The sequence below is a fragment of the Protopterus annectens genome, chromosome 2.part0 (genome assembly GCF_019279795.1).
Source record: "Protopterus annectens isolate FY-2018-M chromosome 2.part0, PAN1.0, whole genome shotgun sequence".
Lineage (NCBI taxonomy): Eukaryota > Metazoa > Chordata > Ceratodontiformes > Protopteridae > Protopterus > Protopterus annectens.
The window spans coordinates 273,249,694-273,265,984 of record NC_056728.1 but is presented as its reverse complement, the minus strand read 5'-3'; the positions used below and the strand labels follow the sequence as shown (position 1 = coordinate 273,265,984).

The 16,291-nt window shown below is 44.7% G+C and overlaps 1 protein-coding gene across 2 annotated transcripts in view; it reads left to right on the top strand.

The window, feature by feature from the left end:
• The window catches only part of SNX2 (sorting nexin 2), a 1,338,063-nt gene that overhangs the window by 673,519 nt on the left and 648,253 nt on the right, over positions 1-16,291 (top strand). For both annotated transcript variants that reach the window (XM_044060758.1, XM_044060759.1), the window contains exon 5: positions 5,718-5,761. In XM_044060758.1, coding sequence (XP_043916693.1) covers positions 5,718-5,761 — 44 coding nt within the window. The remainder of the gene's footprint in view (positions 1-5,717; positions 5,762-16,291) is intronic.

Here is a 16,291-nt window from a genome sequence, read left to right as displayed (position 1 = left end):
AAGTTTTGCACAAAAAGGTTTCATCACACAGCCTGGAAAGTGGATGCTCTTTCTTTCAGTTGGAAAAATCTTCATGTGTATGCCTTTCCACCTCTGCCTCTCCTCCCAAAGGTACTTCTAAAGGTCAGACAAGACAAGCCAAGGATGATTTTAATAGCTCCAGATTGGCCTCAGCAGCACTGGTACCCATTGCTGAGGAGTCTGGTAAGGAAGCCTCCATGGCCCTTACCTTTGATTCCACACCTATTGTCTCAGAAGGACGGGCATCTGCTCAATGTCAAGCTTCACTCTCTTCATCTAACAGCTTGGCATATTCTGTTTTGAACCATAGCAGGTCTCAGCTTCCTCAACAAGTTTTGAATGTGATTATGGAAGCCAGAAGACCTAGTACAAGGAAAGTGTACGAGGAAAATGGAAGAGATTTTTATTTTGGTGTGCAGCAAAGGATTTGGATGTTTGAGCCAAATTTGAGTGTGGCTCTTCAATATCTTACTGAGTTATTGGACAAAGGTTTGCCTTTCTCTTCCATTAAGATTCATGCTGCAGCAATTTCAGCTCACTATGATTGTGACCCACCATTGTTTTCTCATCCTTTGTTCAAGCAATTTCTTAGAGGGGCAAAGAATATAAGACCCCCACATAGAGCTCCTTCTCCTGCTTGGGACCTCAATTTTGTGTTGGAGAAACTCACTCTACAACCTTTTGAGCCTGCAGCTACTGCTGAATTGAAATATTTGTCATGGAAGACTGCTTTTTTGTTAGCCATTACATCTGCAAGAAGGGTGTCTGTATTGCAGGCCCTTATGGTGGTTGAGCCTTTCCTGATTTTTCATAAGGATAGGGTATCTTTACGTACTAATCCTTCCTTTATGCCTAAAGTGGTTTCTAGTGTGGCTTTAAACCAAACTATTCATTTGCCTACCTTTTATGCAGATCCCCAAAATAAGGGGAAAAGATTTTGCACACTTTAGATGTACACAGGCAGTTGCGTTATTATTTAAGCAGGACTAAGGATTTTAGGCAGTCTCAGCAGTTGTTTGTTTCTTTTGCTTTGAGTTCTCAGGGCAAGCCTGTGTCAAAACAAACTATTTCTAAGTGGATTGGGTTTTGCATTGCATTTTGTTATTCCCATCATGGCAAGGAGATTCCAGCTGGGATTAGGCCTCATTCCACTAGGGCTACTGCCACTTCAACAGCATTTCTAAGGGGTGGCAACTAAGGATATTTTGGAGGCAGCTACTTGGAGTTCAGTGCATACTTTCTCTAAGCATTACCACCTTCCTCTCTACTCTAAATCTAGGGCTGGTTTTGCCATGGCTATTTTGCAGGGCATGTTGTCAGCTCCTGCTTCCTTATGATTTGCCAGCCTCCCTTACCTCTGCTTTGGGATTCTACCCAAGTGTTAGGACTGCAGCAATGTGGTATGAAGAACATAGTACAGTTTTGTACCTACCATAAATGTAGATGTTCAAGATCCACATTGCTGCAGTCCAATTACCTCCCTCCTTCCCCTCTGTGTTTAGGGGTGGTTGTGTGGGTGTGGTTATACTCTTGTAAATTTGTATATATTGTATATATATTTGGTGCATGAGTGTGTGGTGTTTTTTGGTTTTAGCCTTATCTTTTTAGGGTCTTCTGACATCTGGGGCAAGAAAAGACTGAGGATATGACGTCGGTCATGCGCATTTGTACCCTGACGTCCTGACGTCAGACTAATGCGCCTTGACCGACGTCAGCCATATACTTTGGTATTCGGGCCGACTGGGACAGCGGACTACCCAAGTGTTAGGACTGCAGCAATGTGGATCTTCGAACATCTACATTTATGGTAGGTACAAAACTGTACTTTTTGCCATCCTCCCTTATCTCTGCTTTGGGATTCTACCCAAGTGTAAGGACTGCAGCAATGTGAGATGAAGAACATAGTACAGTTTTGTACCTACCATAAATGTAGATGGTCAAGATCCACATTGCTGCAGTCCAATACCTCCTCCTTCCCTCTGTAGTTAGAGGCGGTTGTGTGGTTTGGGTTGTACATATTGTGAATATTGTATATATTGTACATATGGTTAGTACAAGGGTGGTTGGTTGTTTTTTGCTGTCTTTTGGTTTGTGACCTTTCTGTTTAGGGTCTTCTGACATCTGGGGCAAGAAAAGACTGAGGATATGACGTCGGTCATGCGCATTTGTACCCTGACGTCCTGATGTCAGTCTTAAGCGCCTTGACCGACGTCAGCCTAATACTTTGATATTCGGGCCGACCGAGGACAGCGGACTACCCAAGTGTAAGGACTGCAGCAATGTGGATCTTCGAACATCTACATTTATGGTAGGTACAAAACTGTACTTTTTGAATGCTGCCCTCTGATCTCATCGCAGCTCCCCAGGTGTTTACCAAGTGTATGCCAGTGGTGGCAGCCTGGCTCAGGTTGTAAGAGTTCAGAACCTTTTTTTACCTGGACAACTGGCTCCTTACAGTAACCTCAAATGCATCTTTATCATGGCCAGGGACTACTCACTCCAATGTATCTATACTTGGTCATCACACAAGTGCAAGTCAAATTTGAATCAGTACAAGCCATGGAATTAATCATTTGCCATGTGGATACTGTCAACCAAATTGACCCCCCCCCCAATATGCTTTCTGAGGCAATGTAGCCAAATTCTAAATTCTCAGCAGCCTCCAGCTTACTTTGTTCCACCTCCTCCTGATGGCCATGTCTATTTGTCTTGTGTCATTGACCAGATTGTATACGAGGGTTCTTCAGTGTACCTTATTGGTCCAGTGGTCAATATCGTCTCATCTTGTGCATCTTCCCATTTATCTTACCCACATATGCTGCTGTCACCTTGCTTGGTGCCTAGAGTCTCACCAGGTTGGTGCAGGCTGTCTTTTTGTTCTCCCTCAACCCCAGGTCACACTTACTATGGACACTTCCTTAGTGTGTGGGGGGGTGGGCATTTTGAATGGAAGATAGCCCAAGATGCCTGGTCCCAGTCAGTGGTACTTCCTCACATCACCATCTTGGAAATGAGAACAGTCCTTCTAGCTTTGCTGGCCTTTCAGGACTCTCCCTCCCTGGATGTGATAGGTGCCCAGTTTGGCAACACAGCACTGGTAATGTACATAAACAAGAGAGAACCCACTTATAACCCCCTGTGTCAAGAAGTCATTAGAGTGGGGCAGTGGGCAATATCCTAGCAATGATTTCTGATAGCAACACACATCCCAAGAAAATATAACATATTGGCAAATAACTTGAGCAGGAGCATCCTCATGTCTTAAGAGTGATCCCTCAATCCAAGCCTGAGTGTTCAGTCACAGGGGTCAACCCTGCTGCACCCTATTTGTGTTCCCCTTCAAACACCAAGTGTAGCAGCTTCTTTGCCCTAATTCCCCCAGAGGACAGTTAGCAATGGACAGTTTTCTCCATGCTTAGCCTCCAAGTCTCCTATATGCATATCCAACCTATTGATGATAAAGTTTCTTCAAAAAGCAGTCCATTCCAGTGTGACTATGATCCTCATAGTCCCCTTTTGGTTGAGACAACTATGGTTCCAGTTTCTGTGGCCTCATCTGTTGCAGCCTTATTTGGTCCTGGACCCAGCTCCAGAGTTGATTTCTCACCCTTTGGGTCAGACTCCACTGAATCTCAAATCCCTCAAATTGACTGCTTGCTTCCTCCAGCTCTAGTGATGGCCAGAGATCCCAAGCTTTCTAGGGAAATCCTCTACATGCTTTCTTCTTCCCAGAAGCCTTCGACCAAGAAAATTTGCTGTAGCAAGTGGAAGAGATTTTCTGTTTGGCTCATGGCCAAAGGTTTAGATAATTTTTTCACCTCTAGATACAATTTTTAGATTTTCTGGCAGATTTGTTTCATTCCAGACATGGTTACTCCACTGTCAATGTTCAGTTAGTGGCCATATCTCACATCTATCTTTCATGTGGGTATGAACAGTAAACCTCTTGCATCACTCAAACTTTTTACAGCCTTTCTGAAGGGTACTTTTCTCCTGAGTCCCCCTATCAGGGGTTTGAGTCTACCTGGGTATTTGCCCCTTCTCTTACTAATTTTGACTAGAACTCCCATTGAACCAGCAGCTACCATGGATTTGAAACTACTATCTTGGGGGAAACCGTTTTTGGTAACCATTACTTTGGCAAGGAAGGTTTTGTAATTTCAAGCCTTGTCTTGCTTTTACCTCCTTATCTTATCTTTCACAAGGACAATGGTGTCTCTATATACTAATCCTTCTTTTCTAGCTAAAGTGTCCTCTGATTCTAACTTGAGTCAGCCAGTCATTTTGCCTGTGTTCTGTCCCAACTTCAATAGCATTGGGGAATACTTGATCCACTGTTTGGATCTTCATAGTCAGCTAAGATTTTATTTGGACAGGACTAAAGCCATTAAAAAGTCTAACCAGCTTTTTCTTATCTTATTCAAAGACTCAGTTGGGCATGCCTGCTTCTACAGTGCCACTCCCTCCAGTTTTTTTTTTATTCATCGAGAAGCTGTTACTATCTTAGCTGCCTTTTTTGCTCAGGCCTTTCTTGATATTTGTGCAGTTGCTACTTAGTGTAGCACTCATACCCTTTGTAAGTCGTTACAAATTGGATATACAGTCCACATCCAGGGCTACCTTTGGCTCCAGGACTACCTTTGGCTCCACCATTTTGGAAATGTTCTCTCTCTTACTGTCACCCTTGTTTGACTGGCTGGGGGACTCCGTCCACAGGCTGAGCAAATGGACTAGACCATATTGGATGCAAAGTTATGTACATGGCATAAAACTAGATCCATGTTGTCTTTTTTTGTCTGACTCAACTATCCCTCCCACTATTCTCTTTCCAAACTAACATCTTATGTTATTCACATCTGGCTTTCTGTGAAGACCATCCTGAAACGTACCTTTTGTGGCTACTCGTGTAGTCCTCTCTTTTCCCCTAAGGGTTTCTTCCATCCGTTTCTTACAGTATGGTAGGACAGACTTGATCAGAAGAAAGAAGAGATTCAGGGAGGGCAGTTCAATATGAGCGAGGAGGTAGTACTTCAGAGCTGAAGAGTATAAGGTGTCTACCTCAGATCTACTCTGATCCGATAACAACAGTTTAAGATAGTCAGATGAAGACCACATGAATCTAGTATTATGGTACATAGCTTTCATTTATCCCTTAATGGATTTTAGTTGCAGCTTGGAGGTCATTTTATGTTGTACTCTTATCTCAGTAGTAGCTTGTATTTATAACTCCATTATTTGTCTTTTGTCTATTTTGTTGTATCAACTTCAGTCAGAACACGTGCAATAATACATCCAGAGCAATGCTGCAGGAGAAAATATACATTGCTTATGTTAGTATATGTAAAACAGAGATGTGCAGAATCTCAGAAATTTCAAAGTAAAGCTCTTTTCTCAAAAGAGAGAAAGATAGTACACATTTATATATCATTGCCCTATGCATGTCTGTACTATTAAAACTGCTTAACACTGCATTTAAAAGATGGTTGCATTACTTTAACACAAAGTTATTTGGCTGTGATTTTCGATTTGTCATTTAAACTACTAGGTCATGCTTTTTTTCTGAAAGGTGTCATACATAGTACAACTTTGATACAGAAAGTCATCCAGTTAGTTGTCAGATGTGCATCCCATGTTTGCTTACTTTACAGTAATGTGATGTCTAGTTTGGTGACTTAACAGTTTTGTTTTTTCCCTAGGAGATGGAATGAATGCATACTTGGCCTATAGAGTAACAACAAAGGTAAGAAATTGGCCACAAATTCCAAGTTACATTTGAGTTACATCCAAGTCTGAAAAATATGCAGTAATTATTTTCCATTTATATTTCCTTGATTGAATTGCACCCAGGTATAATAAAGTACTAAAATAGGCTTTTTGTGGACTTTGGATGTTTTGCATAAGTGAATATCTACTCCAGAGTAATTATTTCATCTGAAGTAGTTTACTTCATTTGGTCTTCAACCTTTGGGCTTCGGATCCGGCATGGATCCGACACAGCCGCTTAGCTAGCATCATTGATCCATGCTCTCAGCTCCTTCCCCTCTTACCCATAATGCCACCTGTCTCCTTCCTCCCTTCAGATCTCGTTTGTCGCTAATATAGCCTGCAATCTGGTCTGAGCTCTTGGCAGCATGGTGTGTAAATCTTTTTCACATAAGTGAGTTAAAGTTTTTGTCCTTTCTAATCTTCTTTGCTATCCTCCCACTCACGATTAGTGTCTGTAGCAAAAAAAAAAAATCCCTTTTCTTTCTTTCCCTAGCTACGTGTGTGTGTGTTTGTGTGTACACGCACACGTGTATCTTGGGCCTTATGTAGGGGATGATGTCTGAAGCTCCTAAATCTGGCTTCAAATGCTGTTCTGAGTGTGGCCACAAGCTCTCCCCTGCTGATGGCCACACTTTGTGTGTTGTGTGCCTCTCACCTTGATACCCCCTGTCCTGTCTGCACTGGGTTTAATCCCAGAGCACTTCAGGACAGGAGGAACAAACTGATAGTTAAGGGCCTTTTGCCCTTGTCGGGGACGGCCGTTCCCACCCCCTCCACTGGATCTTGTCCTGCAGCAGTATCTTCCCCTTCCCAGGCCTCAGGGACTCAACCTCCTGCCAGGAGGTCTGGGGAAGGGGAGAAGACAAAAAAGGATAGGCCCCGCAAGCAGTCTCCCGACTGCTCTCTCCCGGCTGGTCCGCCCTTTAAGATTGTGTCTTCCAGGCCCAGTTCCCTCGGCTCCACTTCGCAAGATTTTCTCCGGAGCCAGAGGAGGTCAGAACGCGGTCTGCTGATGTTCTTCGTTTTCCAACATTTTGGTTCAGTACCAGTATTTAACCGATGTCAGAAAGATAAACTGTATTTCTTGTGGAAACAGATACCTCATAGGGATTACCATACATTGTGTATACCTTGTTTAGGGCCTGGATGCTCCGCGCCCCGCCAGATCAAGAAGCGTAAGGACAAGAGCCTCTCCTTCTTCTGTTGCCAAAACTTTTAGAGGAAGGCCAAGTTCAGTTAACCAACAGAGTTTGACAGTTTTGAACAGGTTTGGGCTTTCTCTTTCTTCTGATTTTGCAGGGGTATCCTCATTATTCTGATTCTGATGTGGATGATGGATGATGCTCCTCTTCTCCTCCTCCTGAGTTTTTTTTTTCAGAGACTCTGCATTTCCATGAGGAGCACTTTAACTGGGAAGGCCAGGATACTCTGATTCCAGGAAGGATGTTTTTGCAGAGCTTCCCTGAACCCTGATTCCTGCCTCCCTGCTCCTGTTAAACCTGATAGGTACTATAGGCTTCTTCCTCTAGCCATGAGAGCATTGAATTGTCAGTTTCACATGCTGAAATATCAAAATTATCTCCTTTGGTTGAGGGAAAAATGGCTGAGGAGCATGTTTAAGACAAGATTTTGGATGCTCCTTTATCATTTGGCTGAGCATGTTAAGACAAAGTTTTGGATGCTCCTTTACAGTCTGATGTGATTTTTGCACAGGTACAGCCCAAGTTTAGTAGAAATTTGCCCTGCTAGGGGGTGGACATATCCTGCTTATGATTCCCAGTGTTCACCTGCTCAGACTTCTGAGGGCAGGGGTCAGTCCCTTTTCGTAAACAGACCCAATGACCTGCCTTTTCAGCCCTCCACAAAGAAAAGAGCTCACAAAGCAAGTTTCTCAGTTACTCCCAAATGGGGGCCATTCAGCCAGTCCTGTATCAGAAAGGGGCCTAGGATTTTATTCTCTCCTCAACACTTATCTGGACATTCCCAAGTTCAAGATGTTGGCGTTACAACAGCTTGATCACTGGATGGTAACTTTATCTCTAGGAAGCTTACCTTTTCATGTGCCTATCAGCTAAAGTTACAGGAGGAAGTCTCTGGTTTCGAGCTGGAGATTCTCATTATCAGTTCTGTGGTTCTGGCTCCACTTCAGCTTACAAGGACTTCAGGACTTCAAATCTATCCTTATTTGGACAATTGCCTGATTCTGCTCAAGAAAAGAAGAAACCTCTAGGAATATGTTATAGCATATGTTAGTGCAGCAGATGCCCCTGGGTATTCTGTGAGAAATAATAAAGTCCAGTAGTACCCTCTCAAAATGTGCTTTCTGGGTGTGTGACTGCATACAGCAGCCCAGATGGCCTTTACTTCCATCAACTATCTCATCAGTCCGTGCTGCTGACTGCAAAGACAGTCTTTCAAGCATTAGTTCATGGCATCTTGTATTCAATGGTATCTCAAAATGTATGGACACAGCACTGCCAGGATTTCATCTACATGGAAAGTGGATACAAGACAAGTGGCCTGCCAGACTACAGCATCTACATATCAACATGAAGGAGATGTTAGCAGTCCAGTCGCATTACTGGCTTTCAAAGAGTTACTTCTTCCAGGGCAGGTGTTGATTCTAACAGACAAACACAACTGTCATGTGGCATTTCAACAAACAAGGGCAGCAAGGTTTCTGCTGCCAGCAGCACACTCCTTAGCAGATGTGTTAAGCAGACAAATCATGGATCCCCACAAGTGGAAACTGGATCTTCATGTATTTCAGAAATTGACAGTCAGGGGGACTCCAGACATAAGATCTGTTCGCTTCTCCACTAAACCACCAGCTGCCACAGTTTTGCACAAAGGGGGTTTCACACACAACTTGGAAAGTGGATGCTCTTCTTCCAAAGGTACTGTTAAGGTCAGACAGGACAGGCCAAGGATGATTTTTAGACCTAGTAGTACAAGGAAAGTGTGCGCAGCTAAATCCATTAAGATTCATGTGCAATCTCAGCTCACTCACTATGATTGTGACCCACCCATGTTTTCGCATCCTTCAAAACAACTATTTCTAGGATGGGCTTTTTTTGCATTGCATTTTGTTATTCCCATCATGGTTCCATGCATTGCTTCCAACCTCCCTCCTTCCCCTCTGTGTTTAGTTTCCTCTCTCCACCATTCTAGACCTGTTTCTGTGGTTTCCTCTTCCTCTCCACCTGGTCCCTTAGAGAAGCGGAGATAGACAAAATGATGTGAAAATTCATCCCCACTCAAATTCAGATGGGAAGGGGTGCCTCAAACACCTTTTTCTCTCCAATTTCTCCTTCTCTGATCCATCCTGTGGTATCGAAGCCCTTGAATCCGAGGACCCTTAGGGTTGAGGGGTTGGCACAGGTGGTACCTAGTACCTCAGTGCCAGCCGTTGCTTTGAGTTTGTCGGATCCGACCGTGTCAGATCTCATGGGGTGCTGTCAGCTCTGAGTGGGTCAGACCACAGTGCCTCCCTTGGTATCTCAGCTCCCCTGTCAGATCAGAGGGGAATGGCTCTGTTGGGGTCCACTTTGGAGGTTCGTTCTCCATCTGCGTTCAGTGTGGTGGAGAGGGTTTTCTCAGCACCGTCGAGACCCTTGACCATCTCATCCTCGGACTCCGCCCCAACTCCCTCTGGATTTGGTATGGTTCCGACCCTTTCATCCTCTCCGGGACAGCCTGCACCTGTAATGCCTCAAGCCGCTCCAGTTAGGAAGCACCTGGATGTTTGCGAGTCCTCCCCAGAGAGTCATGCTGAGGAGGTCCCTTTCAAATGGAAGTGTAAAAGGAGACACCTGGGCTCTCCTTTACAGTTCGTGACCTCAGACACTGATTTGGAGGAAAGGAAAGGTTTCCCGTGACCCCCCCCCCCCCCGAGGATGTCTCCTTTGGAGACCTCATGGAAATCCTGCGCCAGAAAGGGGACCGGTCTGCCCAAAAACTGACCCCGGATGAAACAGTGTTTCTTGAGGCATTCGGCAATGGCCCATCTACTTCCTGGATGTCCCTTCCCATGAATCCCTTAGTGGATCTAATAACATCTCTGACGTGGAAGGAGCAGGATATGGTGGGGCCTATCCCAAAACGTCCTGACAAGGTCCTCAGTCCCCCAGCAGGCAGGATGCACTAGTTCAAAGGATCCCCTGTAGATGCTATGGTCATGGCAGTGGCCACAAAGAAAGAGCTAGCTCAAGAGAGCTGTATGGTCCACCCTCCTAACCGCGAGTCACAGACTTTGGACCATTTTGGGAAGTGGTTATATGCTTCAGCGACCTTTGCCATCCGGGCACAGAACTATATGGCACACCTGACTCGATTACAGTGTGACCTAGTCAAGGAGGTCGCTGAATTGACCCCAGAGGCCATGTCAGCGGAGGAAAGAATGATGTTCGCCACCCGAATGGCCACTCTAAAAGCCATTTCTAATACGTCCATGCCACCTCCTCTCCCATGCCACGGAGGGAGCCACTAGGGCTGCCAGTTCAGGAATCACCTTCAGGCGCCATTCCTGGCTCCAGCTATGTCAGTTTTCTGACCCCTTTAAGGCGTCCTTTACCAATGCCCCTTTTGATGGTTCTTCCCTTTTTGGGAAGTCAGTGAGAGAGACATTTGTCCAGCGTGAGAAGGACGGGAAGACTCTGTCTGCAATCGCAATCCGCTTCTCTTCCCCTCAAAGATCCTTTTCCAGGAATCAGCAAGGGACGAAGAAGATGTGGTTCTGAAATTCTCAGGCATTTTCCTGGGGCACTCGGAACAATTTGTCCCCCAGAGGCAGAAGGAGTTATGATAGATGCTTGCCCAGAGGCAGAGGGGCTCCGAGAAATACTGGGTCCTGAGAACCTTTCTCGGACAGTCCCGGGCAGCAGCCCTGAAGGGTTCCCCGACTGCTCCTCTCTGGAGGCAGTCAGGGGTCGCTTTTCGCTGCACCCAGCAGCATGGGAGTCCATTACAAACGATCGCTGGGTGCTGCAGATCATATCCAGAGGCTATTCATTTCCATTCGACCAACCACCTCTTCTCCCCAGGCACCTCCTAGATGTTCCACCCGCTCAACGGGAGGCAGCAGCCTTAGAAGTAGACAAGCTGCTAAGGAAACGAGTCATCCAAAGGGTCCCCCCAGACCAGTCCAGATTGGGGTTTTATTCCAAGTTTTTTTTAGTGCCAAAGAAGACAGGGGACCCAAGACCCATCTTAGATCTTTACACCCTAAACCTGGCAGTAACTAAGACAAATTTTCTTTCAGATGGTCATTCTTCTTTTTATCTTGCCGTATCTGCAGATGATTGACTGGATGTGCTCGATCAACCTCCAAGATGCTTACTACCATATCAAGATGTAGAGATGCTCCCGGAGGTTTCTCCGCTTCCGGCTAGGAGCCAATCACTTTCAATTCAGAGCCCTTTCCTTTGGTCTCCCCACCGGCCCCCAGGTGTTCAAAGTGATGGCAGTAGTTGCGGGTCACCTGAGTCTTCAGGGTATTCAGTTCTTTCCGTACCTGGACAATTGGCTCTTTGCTGCCCCGACCAAGCATCTTCTGTGCCATGTCAGGGACTCTTTTCTACTCTTAGCCAAAAATATAGGCATTACCATTAATCTCTCCAAATCAGCACTGACTCCTGTTCAGAGCCTAGACTTCATTGGAACTCGGTTACATAACGATTCAAATGCAGGTCTTTCTTACACCGGAGAGAATACACCGTCTGAAGATGCATGTCTTGCAGGTTCTTTATATAGAGATTCCAGCGGCGGAATCAGTTCTCAGGGCCTTGGGTTCCATGGCTGCTACAATTCAACTATTGCCCTTAGCACACCTTCACATGCTCATTCTAAACTGGACTGTTGCCGTTCAGTGGTCTCTTCTGGACCAACCCTTATCTTATCCTGTTTGAATATCCCAGCTGTGCAGGGACTCTCTCCGGACATATAGCAAGGGGAACTCCCCGTTCTTCCACCCTTGCCCAAAGCCACAGTGACCACGGGCACCTCCCTGTTTGGATAGGGGGGGCATTTCTCGGGGCGGACAGTCCAAGGCACGTGGTCCCTTCCTGAGACCAGTCTGCATATCAACGTGCTAGAGATGAGGGCGGTGCTTCTAGCATTGCAAGCTCTTCATGCCCATCTGCCTCTAGGGATGATTGCCATCCAGGCGGACAACATGTCAATAGTCTGGTACATCAACAAATGGGGGAACCAAATCTTATCCCCTTTGTCGCAAAGGCATGAGAGTGTGGGAATGGGCAATCTCCACTGGCCATTTTCTGGTAGCAACGTACATTCCAGGTCGGTCCAACATTCTAGTGGACTGGCTCAGCAGGTCCATTCTGATGCCTTACGAGTGGTCTCTGAACCTTTCAGTGGCGGAGCAGATCTTCCTCTGGTGGGGTCGTCCTTGCTGCGATCTCTTTGCATCTCCTTCCAATACAAAATGCAGTGAGTTCTACGCCCTGTGCCCCCCTCAGGGGGAAGCCCCCAGAGACGCTCTTGTTCATGTTTGGCCCACCTGGTTTACTATATGCCTATCCTCCACTGCCCTTACTCTCCAAATTTCTGCAGAAAGCTTGCAGGCTGGGGAGCACAGTCATCCTCACTGTCCCATTCAGGCCTCGCCAAGTCTGGTTCCCATCCCTACGGTCTCGCACAGTAGTACCACCATGGACTCTGGATCCAGTTCTGAATCTTATTTCTCACCCCTCGGGGATACCGCATCCAGTTCTGGTCAGTCTGAAGCTCACAGCTTAGTTGCTGCAGTTCTCATGATCATCAGGATTCCCGGTTTATCTTCCTCGTTTCAGGAAATTCTGGTTGCGGCTCACAGGTCGTCCACCAGAAGAGTCTACCATAGCAAGTGGAAGCGTTTCTTGGTCTGGGCTTCGCAGCATGCCTTAGACCCTTTTACAGCTTCAGTCTTGGCAGTTTTAGATTTCTTAGTGGGTCTTTTTCAACAGGGTGCCAGTTCGTCCACTATTAAAGTACAACTGGACGCTATCTCTACTTTTAACGTAGGGGACAATATGACTTCCTTGGCGTCTTCAAAGCTCTGCAAGTTTTTCCTAAAGGGTACCTTAGTACTGCGTCCTCTGGAGAAAGATTCTATGTGGGACCTTACCTGGATTCTCCAGGCTGTTGTTTCACCCCCTTTTCAACCTGCAGCTACAGTTGAATTACAATATCTATCCTGGAAGACTGCTTTCTTGGTAGCCATCACTTCTGCTAGGAAGTTATCGGAACTCCAAGCTCTTTCTATCAAATTGCTTTACTTGATCTTCCACAAGGATAGAGTCTTTCTGCACACCAATTCTTCTTTTTTTGTCAAAGGTGTCCACTGAAGCAAACATAAACCAAGCTATTAACCAGCCAGTATTTTTTTCCAAATTTTCAAAACAGGAGAGAATATAAATTGCATTTGTTAGATATATATAGACAACTGCGTTTTTATCTTCACAGGACTAAATCCTTTAGAAAATCTGACCAATTGTTTGTTTCTTATGCTAAACCTTTCTTGGGCAAACCAACCAAGGTTACAGTTGCCAGATGGATAACCGAATGCATTACCAGGGTCTGTCTAGCTAAGGGGCTCTCTCCACCATGTCAGGTAAAAACACACTCTACCTGGTATATGGCTACCTCAGCAGCATTCTGGTCCAGGGTCTCTCTGGATGACATCTATTCTGCCACTATGTAGTCCTCATCTCATACTTTCATTTTCCACTATAAGTTGGACACCATTTCCAGAGGTAGGACTTTGTTTGGCTCCGCTGTACTCAGAAATATCCTTCCATGAGGGCCTCCCAGGTGTGTGAGTAGCTGGGGACTCTGTCCCAAAGTTTTAAGATCAAATGAAGTAAACTACTTCAGATAAAGAAGTTATGTACACACCATAACATTCCATCTGAGTAGTTGCACTTCATTTGTCTTCAACTGCACCCCCTTCTCCCTGCCTTTCTACTATTATTTTGACCATGTGTAAGAAAGTACATGTCACAAAAGGCTCCTTATGTTCCTTGGCTCAGGAAGTTTTTGGACAGTCAGCAGTGATAAGGCCTTGCTGGGTTGGGTGTGCGTTTGTCAGCAGCAAACTCGATCTGAAGGGAGGAAGGAGAATGGAGGGAATTATGGGTTTGGGGGAGGAGCTGAAAACTCAGATCAGTGATGCTAGCTAAGTGACCCTGTCTGATCCATGCCAGATGAGAAGCCCAAAGATTGAAGACAAATGAAGTACAGCTACTCAGATGGAACGTTATGATGAGTACATAACTTCTTTTTATGGTAGATGCTTAGCTAAATTTACTTTTAAACTAATTACTGCTTTTTAGGTATAATGGCTACAACCAACAGGTCATGTCATTGCTCTTTGCAGTTTTTTAAAAGAGGCTTTCATTAGTTTTTTTTTTTTTCATTTATAAATTTGCAGAGACACACAAGATACTTAAACAAGGAATATATGATCCTGTCACAATAAAATGATTGTTTAAATTTTGGTACTTGCGTATTATCGCAACTACATTCCAAACAGTTGGATAATACATAACTGCCGATAGCAGCTTAGTAACTGTATAATCGAAATATTGACAATTCGTCTGTACTTTTAGGCTTTCTCCCCACTTCTTGACTAGCAGGGTTGAGTTCCGTTAAATAAGGAGCCAAATCATTCGAAGTGTGTGTGGTTGGGGGGGGGGGTCACAGGGCAGTCTTTGACCCTGTGCTGTATTGCAGGAAAACTCTCCTAAACTGCTCCTTCACTAAGAATGAATGAACCAGACTGCAATATTTAATATTTTAATATGTTGCCCTATAGAAAGCACAATGGATATGTGTCTGATTTCGCAACCTGTACAAGTGTACCCATGCTCTGTTCAAATGTTCTTCGTTGAACTTTATTCAGAAGTAATTGTGGGGGGTCGTTTTTACTTTTTAGTTTATCTTATTTATGGGCAAAGAGCTGACTGTTCTGTTCAACACACTCTTGTTGGCTGGCACTCTGCTGAAGTCAGCGAATTGCCCTTCTGAAGGACAACTTATTTCACTAACAATTAACAACATGGAAAAACAGTGCATTCTGTTATGAAATACTTCACGTTACTAATACATCTGTGCATAATTCGCGAAAGAAGGAGAAACCAAAATGTTGGAGCAACTAAGTATTAACAACAAAACAGCTGCAAATGTTCCCCCAGGCTGGCCCCAGCATAGCCAGTCACCATTGCCTGGTAATTCTTTCACAAAGCCAAACATTATCCAGTCAGGTATAAACTACCCGGAGTTGCTTTCGGCAGTTACGTATTATCCAGCTGTTTGAATGTGGTTGCGATGATACGCAAGTACCAAAATTTGTAACTCCCATAAGAAGGCAGCCCTCCAAATTTGTCTGCATACTGTTAACATGTTAAGGATAGTAGCACCCTTTGCTGATGAATTCCATACCCCAAGTCTTCCCTTGCAATTGGGAAGGAAAAACACAAAGATCTAAATGGTAGAAATACATTGATAGTTTTGAAAAATACTTTAGGTATGTGCCTTCTGCTCTTTTGAATCCTGAGTTGATTGAAGAATTGCAGTGAGCAGTTTCTCCTGAGTTTGTTACCACTGTCTTATTCTCCTCCTGGTTGAAAGGATGCAAAATAGCCTTTAATTAGTTTCCTAATAAAAGTTTTATTATTAGTCAATGGATGAGTGCTTAGTTGCATACTGAATTGAATTAGCTTTTATACAGGGTTTTTACCGTATTCAGTGGGAGGTGTACCCAGAGTAGAGGGCTGTCATTGGCCAAGACATATCAGGAGGTGATGGTCCCACCTTCCCACACCATAATTTGCATGTTGAACCAGTTGAGACAATTCAGAGTGAGCAAGCCCAACCTGGGCACACTTCCCTTGTAACAACAGTGCTAAAAGTTGTAACTAAGTATTTCCATTAGGGTTTGTGGAGCTTTCCTCTAGATTTCATCAGCTGAGCAGCCAAGTTCTCCAGATTATGCGGAATGCTCCACATTCAACCATAAACAAACCTGGTGTTCCACTGTTCTGCTTTGGCTCTGCTACATGGCTTTTGATTGGTTTGTACACTGCAATTACTGCCAGTTAGCATCGCTGTATACAAACTAATCAAATAGCTGCTCCTCTGTTCTGCGTTGAACATCATTCGCTGTGCAGCGCAGTTGTTGATTGGCTTGTATACTGCAATTAGAGCCAGTCACCATTGCAGTTTATGAACCAGTCAAGTAAGTATTCCTGAGGACAGGCACCAACAAGAGCTCCCAAGTTACAAATTCAGTAAAAAGGACTTTGGCATTATTGCTTGGTGGTTTCACGAGGATTTGTTACAATGACCCTCATCACCAAGACAGAGAAATAAGGGTAACCTGTCTTTAGGGGAAAATAATTTTGGAACTCCCCATGAAATAGAAAGAGAGAATGTAGTTTGTTGGGGGAACTTATTTTAATGAGTAGTTTGCTTAGCAGAAATGTACCAACCCCTACCAACCTCTGTC